Raw genomic sequence first — 11561 nt, forward strand, 5'->3', positions numbered from 1 at the left:
GTTCTTAACTAAAAGTGACCTTTATGTATTTTGGCTTCCCAGTGTAATGTTGAGGGTTATCTTAAAAAATAAATATACAAAAATTCATATGGCTTGTACAAAGTTTTAAATCTTTTTTGGGGGGCTTAAATGCTATACACCCTTTTGAGATTGCAATCTAAATTGGTCTTTCAACTATGAAAACTTATAATTTACACGTTCAAATATTACAATAATATTAATGTGGTCTATCAACATCGGTTAGAATTTTGTTTTTAACTTATACACATGATGTTGCTTTGGACAGAAAAAGGCATTGTTTTAGTCAGGCTAGACTGTAACAAAATTTGCACGTTAACATCGTTGTAATAATTGGGGCATATTAGAGCGACTAGACTGATTTAGATTTGACTCCAAACCTGAAGATTGTAAAGTGTATTTTAAGCATTTAGCCATGTTTTTTTCATTTGCATTGGTTATATTCAATTTTGAGCTATTAAAACATCCTCTAGTCTAACATTCCCATATAAGTCTCTTTCTAAAAGAAAATTAAAGCTTTTAATAAAATATGATCCACAATAACCCTGTATTAGCAGAAAGTGAGTACTTTTCTCGTTGAATTAGATTTAGTTCCAATGAATTGTCAGTTATTTCCATGATTCGTTGGCTAGAGCTAAGCACTATGAAAAAACTTGCTGTGGAAACCAAACTAAAAATGTACCTAACTTTCTTTCAGTCATTTCTTCCAACATCTTAAGTGCAATTACATCTTAAACACAGTAGCAATTACAAGGTTACAGTTCTGGGTATTAAAAAAGAAAATGATCGTAACAATTAAATGTAACTGAAAAACACGCAAAAATTTTGAAACTTGGATTTGGCTTCAAAGATAGGCCACATACATTGTCGTGTTGATCTACCTATCCAGAAACTAAAATCAGCTCCTACATTATGGCTAAAAGACCATATATCATTCTTTCTCAGGTTTTTGTTTCGGCTTAGTCTCGTGAACGCTCTCCACCGGAGGCAATGTCTACACACAATAGTAGTAGAATAAGACATATCAAACAGGTCATGCAGTCATGGATAACAAGATAGGACCAGTGTTTCAAACATTTTTATCAAACAGGTCATGGGCCTATAAAATATTTGGATATAACATACTGACAATGTGCCAAAGATTGAAATGGTTATGAGAGAGAGGCTTACATTTTTTTTTTTTTTTTCGATCTCACACACTTTCTCTCTCTCTAGCGTCGCGAGAAATATGTGTTTTTTTTTTTAATTTTTAAGGGCTTTCCTCCCAGAATTACTGGTGAACTTATAAGCAAATCAATAATGAAGTCTGAAAGGCCCAATTTGGGGGACCTCTTACGTTGAAGACTTGGCTCTTCTTCTTTTTTTAAGGTATTGGGCTTTAGTAGTTGGCTATTAATGGGTTAATTGGATCCAATGCTTAATTCAAAGCAAGATTTTCCCCCCTATTGGTTAAAGTCTTGTAGTTTTGGACCTCCATATTCAAATTTCAACTCCCCTGATTATTGAATTATAAAAAATAAAAAAAAAATGAGAAATTTTTATTTTTTTATAGATACCATTGACTTTTAATAATGGAATCACTCCATGATAATTACAATTTATCATTAGACTAATTAATTTTTAGTGCAGATAAAGTTCAAACACTAAATCTCTTATTTGATGACAAAATATTTTACCACTTAAAACCACCAATAGAAGAGAATTTAAGAGAAGATTTTCTCCTATTAAATAGTAGAAGTTTAATAAATTTATACATAAATTTTAAATAATAATAATAATAACTTTAGGAACTAATGTATTAGAACTTCAATATGTATTATGTTGGCAAACCATGATTAAAACATAGAGTCTAGGTTTAGGCTTGCTCAAAGTGTGATTTAATGTAAAATTGGAATCGAGTGATTACAGGATTTATTGGACAAAATTTGCAAAGCTCGATCAATAAAAAATTAGACTCCATTGATCGAAACTCGTGCAGATTTAATTTTCTACAGAAATTCCAATTCAGCCCAAACCCATATGACATGTAGGGTTAAGTGTTTTACTCCAAGTATAAAAGGAAAAACCCTAGCTACGTTTTACAAGTCTTTGGAGAGTTGTGTGTTGAATCTTTTGTGAGATTTGAGAGATGTTTACCTTCATACACACACATAGAGTTGTCAAGATCAAGATTTGCGTTAAGAACTTGATGATCTTTTCAGTTACTGCATAAAAAATTTTAAAGAAGATTCGAAACTTTTGAGCAGAGTCTCAAAGTCACAAGTAGGAGAACTTGTGGTTGCTATAAATCAAGAAAAGAAGTAGTCTGTGGACTTGAAATTGTTACATGGTCGTGGTAGTAAGTTTTTTACTCGAAATAGCAGTATAGCCCTTTATATAGTAGCTTAAAGCTTATCAAAATATAGGTCACGAGTACTTGTAGAAATATACCTTATCAAAATATATGCCTAAAACAGTGTAAAGAAACACAACTAAAAACTAAAAACATAATATAAATATCACCAAAAGACCCAACCAATACTATGTACTATCTAGTAGCAAGATGGCTTTCCATGTATCAATGAAAGTTGTTCACTTTGAAAAATGTTTAATTTATAATAAATACTTACAAATTGGTCGACAGTCAACATAATAACTATTATTTCAACACATAATAAATACATATTGTAATCTCTATTTTATGATTATTGATATATTAATGTGTAGGATTTTTTTTTGGGATAAGTAATGTGTAAGATTTATATATTAGAAAAGTCAAAACAACATTAATAATAGGATCCTTAAATACCTATGATATAATTTTTTTTTTTTAAAACCTCACTTTCTTTTATCACTGCACACTCTTAGTGCGATGATCTTTCCGGTTTCACAAATATAAGTGGTTGTGGAGTACTATGGGGGGCAAGGGTTGGGGTTATGTTTAGTAACGGTTTTTATTTTCTATTTTCAAAAACTTGTTTTGAGGAATATAATGAAAAAATGATTTTCTTGTATTTTTGAAATAAAAAACATGTTTGGCTAGTTGAAATTAAAAAAATTGTTTTTTGAAGAAAAAATTGAAAATACTAAAATATGTTGTTACTAGAATTTAAACTCTAATGCTAACTCATTAAATGAGACAGATTCATTAAATTAAATGCATGTTTTTATTGATTTTTTGAAAATTAGAAACTGAAAACAGCATTTTACATGTTTTCAGTTTCCTTCACAAATTGAGTTTTGAAAACAATTTTTGTTTTTTGTCCATTTTAGATTGCCAAACAAGTTTTAGTCTCAAAAGTAGAAAATTGTTTTTGGAAACAAAATATAAGGAGAAAAAACAAGTACCAAACATCCCCAAGTCTTCAGAAAATAGTTTCACACATATATACACTTAGATTATATTAGAATTGAATTTCTATTTTGAATTAAAAAAAAAGATTTCTATTTTGTATTTTTTTTAAAAACCATTATATGAAATTCAACCCATGCATTCTTCAAAAAAATTTTTTTTTTGGTTAAACACTTTTCACTTAGCATTTTACTGAACTTTATTAAATTAATATTAAAAGAGAGCTTTGCATTTTCCCGGAAAGGAGCACTGAAATTTCGGTCCTTTTTCATCACTTCCAAATTTCTAGGTCCTCTCCAAATTCTCTTCTCAGTCTTTTCTCTCTCTTCATATGCAAATTTCAGATTGGATTTCTACTCACTCTGATTCGACCCAATTTCAAAACCACGCAAGTCTCAGGTTAGGGATCAAGTTATTTCTTCTTCCCTAATTTCAGATCCACCTGTTCTAGCCCCAATCTCAGGTGCGTCTCCTTGATTCTCTCAGTCTCATCTATTGTTAAAATTTTGTGGAGTTTGATGTGTTGTTAGTTGTTACAGTCTTTTTTTGCTCTGATTTTCGGACTAAATTATTTTAGTTTTTTGAGTATTTTCTGGGTTTATGATGTTTGTGCTATTTACTGGATTTATGAAATGAGATCAAAACTTCAAATATCAACACCTAACCCTTAAAACTGAGATCTTTTGTCTTTATTTTCTGGGTTTATTTTATGAGGTCAAAGCTTTTATTTTTTCAACTTTGCATTCTTCTTTTATCTTCAGGTTGGGTTCGTCTGTAGAAGAAACGTGGGTAGCCATTCTGACATAGGCCCCACTTGCTTTTTACAAACCAAAAACCGAGTTCAAGTTTGGGTTCCAAGCAGGAATTTGAAAATTGAGAACTGAATTATAAAAATTGAGATATGGGTGTGTTGAGAATCAAACACTGTACACTTTCAAATCTTTGACCACACTTGCTTATGCCCCATTTGAACTCTAAATTTATTTTTCTTTTATTGTGATGATCTTAGCCACAAGATAACTAGATTTGACTGTGTAGAACTCATTGTTGGAATGTGACCAAAACATAGCATCATTTGTCTGATAACAAGTTAGGGGAACATGTAGAATTGCCTCAACATCCCCACTATCAAAGTTTTAAGACTTTAGACCAAAGAGTCGTAATTTTATGTTTTCGACAATGCTTGCAAATTGTGTCTTATTCACAATTAAAAATAAATTCTCATAAAATAAAATAAAAAACTGTTAAAAATAAAGTGAGGCTAAAAAAGCACAATCTCCATTAAATTTAAGAAGATAGTTTAAACTTTGAAGTTTTATTAGTTTGCACAGCAAAGTGCAAAGAATTTATAATTTAGACTTTTAGAGTGGATTTAAGTAATTAATACATAAAACTAACAATATTTATGTTTTTGTTTTTTTGAGCTGACATGATTTATAATTTTAGTCATGCAAAGACGCAGTTGTATAACTAATACTAGGCATATGCACAATATATATGAGCACCTGAACTATGCAATTGCACTTTTTGAATGTAAAGCAACTACATTAGTGGATGCAAAAATTTACAAAATATAAAAATTGCTCAATTTTACATATTTTAACTCAAAAAACACCCACATCAGTCAATGAAAAAAATGTGCAAGTATACAAAAAACTGTTTTACAAATGAACAATAACTGTGCATATGCATGACTACTGTTCATGTGCAAATGATTTTTATTCTTTTTTTCTCTCTCCCTCGTCTGTCTTCTTCTCCCTGGTCCTCTGACTCTCACCTCTCTCTTTTCTTATTTTTTTTTCTCTCTCCGCATCAACCCTCTCAGCTCTCTGTTTCTCTCATCTCATAAGCTTCCTCTTCCATGGCTGGCCCACAGATCAGCGGGGTTATGTATCATGAGCATCGATCAGAGCTGGGTTGAAGGCGTCAATCAGAGCTGGGTTGAATGGGTATCTAGTTTAGACGCACCTGGACTTTGATGCAGCTTCCATGGCCGGACAGTGGGAGGCGTCGATCTTGTTGGACAGTCATCGCCGTCCCTCACTCTCTGTGACCTTTACTGCCGATGGTTTTATTTTGTTTCTAGTGGGTTTTGGGATTTTGATAAATGGTTTTTGGATCTTTGGATTTGGGTAGGTTGATGACGGTGGCTTGATGATGGTGATGATAGTGATTGGATCTTTGGATTTTTGTTGTGTGGCTTGATGATGGTGATTGGGTAGGTTGATGATGGATCTTTGGATTTGGGTTTTTGGAGGCTGGTTGATGGTGGCTCAGTTGAATGGGTATGTGAATTTGGTAGCTTGGTTGAATGGGATGGTGGCTGGGTTGTTGTGTGGCTTGATGATGGTGGCTGGGTGGTTGGATGATGGTGGCTGTGTGGGTTGTGTTGGGGCTGTGAGAGAGATGATAGTGGGAAAAAAATGAATATTTTATTGAATAAATGTGTATAATTGGGAATTGATATGAGAGTTTTGTAAAAATGGGGGTGCAAAATAGAAAGAGCAATTTTTTTTTTTAACAAAATGGACAGATTTTTTGCATCAACGAATGTGGATGAGAGAGAAAAGTTAAAAAGTTAAAATTTATTCATTTGTTCTAATGTTAAAATTAATAATGAATTTCTTTTTAAAGTTTCAAAATCTCAGTTCTTAAGAGACAATTGTATGACTTTTTTACTTTGCTTTAATAATGAATTTTTTAATAAATATATAAACAAACTATTAACTTGGAAGGAACGTAAAAAGCAAAAAAGCAATATAAACCAAAGTTTTGAATTCTTTTTATGTCTTTTCGGATTGGCCGTTGGATTGGAATATTTTGGTATCGTTGTGTGCTGGTGTAGCATTCCGAAAATTCAGGATATATATATATATTACTTATTTTAGGAGTATAAAGAAAATTCCTTATACAGTGATATAATTATGAGATTAGTTGTTAAAAAAATTCAAACTTGATATTATTTAGAGTCCGTTTGGAAAGAGTTTATTTAGTTGAAATTGAAAACTTTTTGTTGAAAGTATTGTAAATAAAACTAAAAGTAGTTGAAATAGTACAAAAAATTCATAAATAGTACTAAAAAGTAAAATTAGACTTATTATAGAAGAAAAAAATGATAAATAGTAAAAAAAAAAAAATACTGATTTTTAAGCCAATGTCCTACTTAAAGAACTTTAAGGGTTAGGTTAATGTGTTAAGGCACACATTAAGTTATCCATTTTTAGAATCATTTTCTCGAGAATTGAAAAAATTGTTAATATTTTTTCAATTTCCGAAATTTTTTTTTCCAAAAATAAAAATTATTGTATGCCCTTAACAAAATCCTTTTTTTAAATTCATTTTCTGTACTTTCACATTTCATGTGACCTTTCACATTTTTTTTTATGTCTTTAGCACTTTCCAACTTTTCAGATATTATTGTTTCTCCTTCTCATCTCTTTACCTTCTTCCCTGACTTGACCAGACCTTTTTCTTCCCTCTCTCACTTTCTTCCATTCTCATTGTACCCTCTCGACCTCTCAGGATCTACTCATTGTTTAGCTCTTCTCAAAAAAAAAAAAAAAAAAAAAAACACACTCATGCTTTAGTTCTTTGTTTTCTCTCAGGAGCACTGAAATTTCTAGGAAGTGGAAGTACTCAGAAAAATATAATAAAAAAGAGCAGTGGAAGTTTCTTGTAATAGTTCCTAAAAGGAGCACTGAAATTTCATCACTTCCAAATTTCTAGGTCCTCTCCAAATTCTCTCCTCAGTCTTCTCTCTCTCCCTCTCTTCATTCGCAAATTTCAGATTGGATTGGACGCATTTTCAAAACTACGCAAGTTTGGTTGGGGATCAAGTTATTTCTTGTTCCCTAATTTATTTTTCTTTTTAATCGTTTTTGGGTTCTAAATTTCTAATTGATTATTATTATTATTTTTTTTTTTGGTTTTTTTTTTTTTTTTTTTTTTTTTTTTTTTTAATTTTGCATGCAGATCTATTTTTCTAAGGGCTTTAATGGACATGAAAACGGACTCATTAGCTTTCCCAAGTTCTTCTTCTTCTGTTGCCCGACGGAAGTATGATGTCTTTCTCAGTTTCAGGGGCGAGGACACCCGCTTAGGGATGGCCATGGTAGGGTATGGATCGGGTATACCCATACCCAACCCGAAAAGTTTACCCATGAATATCCGATTATCAATACCCGTTAATATCCATACCCGAATCTTACCTGAATATATTATCCATGGATATCCATACCCTACCCGAAACCCATTTAATTTTTTTTTTTTAATTCAAAACATTTTAACATAAAAACTAACCAATCTTAAAAAAGAAAAAACTAATCAATAAAAAAATATCCATACCCTACCTACCTGGTTAAGCTGAAATCAAATGTGAGGAAGATGAAGAAGCAGCCATTGAAGGAATATGGTCAGTGGCGCAAGAATTCCAGATATTTGTCTTGAGCTGTTTTGCCGGTCTCCCAAGGTCAGTCTGAGGATTTTCTATGACTGAAGCATGAAAGTTGTATGTGCTTTTGGGATTAAGATCTGGGTTGGATGGGTAGCTCTCACCAGAAAAAGAATGAAAATCAAGATCATCAAGAGTATCCGAAAGAGCTGATCTCATATTGATGGATAAAGGCAAGATCTTCCATTTCCTAAAAATATATATATATATATATATATATATATGTATATACATGTATTACCAAGAGAAGTGTAAAGATTCATCCATGCACAGAAATGAAAGAAAAAAGAAAAGAACAGTTGGTATAAGTTGCATAAGAATATTACCAGTTCAGATATCCATTTTGTTTTGATTTTAGGGGATGATGTCGTTTCCCTTCATTTTTTTTTTTTTTTTTTTTTTTTTACGGATCGGGTTTGGATAATATCCATACCCTACCCGAACAATTCGGGTAATATCCATACTCTATCCGGTTAATTTCTACCCATGAAAAATCAGGTATTACCCGAAACATTTGGATCGGGTAGGGTTGGATATCCATTACCCAATAGGTATGGCCATCCCTACACCCGCTACAAGTTTATGGGTCATCTTTACCAAGCTTTGATCCAGAAAGGCATTGTCACCTTTAAGGATGGTGAAAAACTTGAGAGAGGAAAATCCATTTCACCAGAGCTAATGAAAGTGATAGAAGAATCAAAATTTGCTATAGTCATTCTCTCAGAAAACTATGCATCTTCAATTTGGTGCTTAGATGAACTTGCAAAGATCATTCATTGTAAAAATGAGACAGGAATGATAGTTCTACCTGTTTTTCATTATGTGGAACCATCCGATGTACGAAAACAAATGGGAACTTTTGAGCAGACATTTGTTAAACATGAAGAAAAGGAGAACAAAGAGAGGGTTGAGAAATGGAAAGATGCTTTGACACAAGTGGGCAACCTCGCCGGATGGTATTTAAAGGAAGATTGGTAATTTAACTTCAACTTATTTATTTCTTTTAAATGTTTAGATGACCCACTTCATATATGTAACTCTATTTGGAACCTTAAGCAAATCTACATCCATGTTTTATTCTACTTCTTTTAATTTTGTCCTCAGCGAATCAATTTATATATTTTTGTTTTAGTCAATAGAATTAAACTTTATATATGCGTCGTATTCTTCGTGTGACCTCTATTGGTGGCTCAAACTCAATGCATATTGTACTTTGTTCATTGTAGCTCTGAGATAGAAAACATCAAAGACATTGTGGGATGGATCTCTTCACTTGAAGTATGATGCATTACCATACATTGCCAAAGACCTAGTAGGAATATACTCTCAAATGGAGGAATTGGAGTCATGTTTAGCTTTAGGGTCAAATGATGTTCGCTTTATAGGGATTTGGGGGATGGGGGGAATAGGCAAGACAGCTCTTGCTAGAGTTGTTTATTATATGGTTTCTATTAAATTTGAAGCTTGTAGTTTTATTGAGGATGTTAGGGAAAAATCTGAAAGAGATGGTTTAGTTGGACTGCAACAGAAACTTATTTCTAATATTTTGATGGAAACAGATTTGAAAATTGGAGATAAGTATGATGGAGTTATCAAGATTAGGAAGAGGTTATGTTGTAAAAGGATTCTTCTTGTCCTTGATGATGTAGATAAATTGGACCAGTTGAAATTCTTAGTTGGGGAGCATGATTGGTTTGGTCCGGGAAGTAGAATTATCATAACAACAAGAGATGAGCATGTGTTGATAGCACATAATGTAAAGGAAATATATGAAGTTAATGGATTGAATCATGAACATTCTCTTCTACTATTTTTATCAAAAGCGTTTAAAAACAAACATGTCCCAGATGATTATTTAGAGCTGTCTGACCATTTTTTGGACTATGCTAGTGGCCTTCCATTAGCTCTTGAGGTTTTAGGTTCATTTTTGGTTGGAAAAAGTATTGTTGAATGGGAAAGTGCATTAGAGAGGCTCAAAGAATTTCCTGAGGATACTGTTCTCCAAGTACTTAAAATAAGTTTTAATGGACTCCGTGACAAAGTGAAGGAAATATTCCTACATATTGCATGCTTCTTTAGCCATTGGGGGGAAGATTATGTATTAGAAATACTAGATAGCCTTGGCCTTTACCCTATCATTGGATTGAAGGAACTCACTAATAAATCTCTCTTGAAAATTATGGATGAGGATATAGTGTGGATGCATGATTTACTAGAAGAAATGGGTAGAGACATGGTTCGTCATGAGTGCCTTGATGATCCTGGGAAGCGTAGTAGATTGTGGCGTTATGAGGACATTGAAAATGTGTTGAAAAATAATAAGGTAAGGGGTTATTTAGAGAATTTGAGCTCATTCCCTACCTTCTTGTTCAACAAATTTAATATTTAAATATTTATGCTAATAAGATATTTCACAATTCTCCAATTCCTTCTTGATTATTAGGGAATAGAAGAAGTTCAAGCCATGCATATTTTGCGTAGTTATGATGATGATGAAGATGAAGATGAAGTAAAAGAGAAATGTTGGAGCCCTAAGGCCATTTCGCAGATGTACAATCTTAAATATCTTAGAATTGGTGGTATTTTCCATGACCCTTAATATCTTCCAAATTCTTTAAGAGTTCTTTGTTGGAAGTATTATCCTTCAAATTCTCTACCATCAACTGTCCAGCTAGATGAGCTTGTTATGCTTTGTTTGCCACGGAGCAAAATTGAACAACTTTGGATAGGAATAAAGGTAATTGTGTTATTAAGTATCCTCACAACTTTGCATTTAAATTTCAATAAATCAAACACTAGGAAACTCATCGACTTGACTTCTTTTTTTTCCTTAAAATAGAATTTTGACAAGATGAAGTTCATCGACCTGTCAGAATCGAGCCTGATTAGATCCCCAAACTTCACTGGGGTCCCAAATCTTAAGAAATTAAATCTTTCATATTGTCAAAATTTACGTGAGCTTCACCCATCCATTGGAATTCTTAAAAAGCTTGTTCTTCTTCATCTAGAATCTTGCAAAAATCTTATGTGTCTTCCTGACACCATTTGTAATTTGAAATCACTAGAATGTTTTGATCTTTCTTGGTGCTCAAATATTGACAACTTGCCAGAAAACCTAGGGAATCTCAAAGGTCTCAAGAAACTTAATTTGAGTGGAACAGCTATAAAAGAGCTGCCTTCATCAATTGAAGGTTTAGCAACCCTTACTTTTTTGACTCTTGGATCTTGTTACAATCCTGTGTCTTCCTAGCACCATTTGTACTTTGAATTTGCTTCAATGTCTTGATCTTTCTTGGTGCTCAAATTGTGACAACTTGCCGAAAAACCTAGGGAATCTCAAAGATCTCAAAAATCTTGATTTGGATGGAATAGCTATAAAAGAGCTGCCTTCATCAATTGAAGGTTTGATAGCTCTTACTTTATTGACTCTCAAAGATTCTAAGAATCTTGTGTGCCTTCTTAGCACCATTTGTTGTTTGAAATTGCTAGAATGTCTTGATCTCTCTGGGTGCTCAAATTGTGACAACTTGCCAGAGAACCTAGGGAATCTCAAAGGTCTCGAGACGCTTTATTTGAGTGGAACAGCTATAAAAGAGCTGCCATCATCAACTATCGGAGTCACCAACCCATGCATTTTTGAGGAAATTTCTAGTGAAGTTCCTTACACTTGCATGGTGTTATCATTACAACTTTCTTCATCTATAAACATGTGTCAAGTTTTGAGGCAGTCTCATCAGATCAGACACGGTCATACAGACATGA

General features: G+C 32.7%; 1 protein-coding gene across 2 annotated transcripts; it reads left to right on the forward strand.

Annotated features, from left to right (window-relative positions):
- The first annotated feature begins 8245 nt into the window (after positions 1 to 8245).
- On the forward strand, positions 8246 to 11025 carry LOC115979104 (toll/interleukin-1 receptor-like protein). Of its 2 annotated transcripts, none has more exons than XM_031101071.1 (2): positions 8246 to 8773; positions 9026 to 11025. In XM_031101071.1, the coding sequence occupies exon 2, from the start codon at positions 9130 to 9132 to the stop codon at positions 10186 to 10188; it is 1059 nt and encodes a 352-aa protein (XP_030956931.1). In that variant the 5' UTR covers positions 8246 to 8773; positions 9026 to 9129; the 3' UTR covers positions 10189 to 11025. Both variants share the same exon structure in this region, with proteins under 2 accessions (XP_030956931.1, XP_030956932.1).
- Positions 11026 to 11561: the final 536 nt, after the last annotated feature.

The sequence above is a fragment of the Quercus lobata genome, chromosome 3, assembly GCF_001633185.2.
Source record: "Quercus lobata isolate SW786 chromosome 3, ValleyOak3.0 Primary Assembly, whole genome shotgun sequence".
Classification (NCBI taxonomy): domain Eukaryota; kingdom Viridiplantae; phylum Streptophyta; class Magnoliopsida; order Fagales; family Fagaceae; genus Quercus; species Quercus lobata.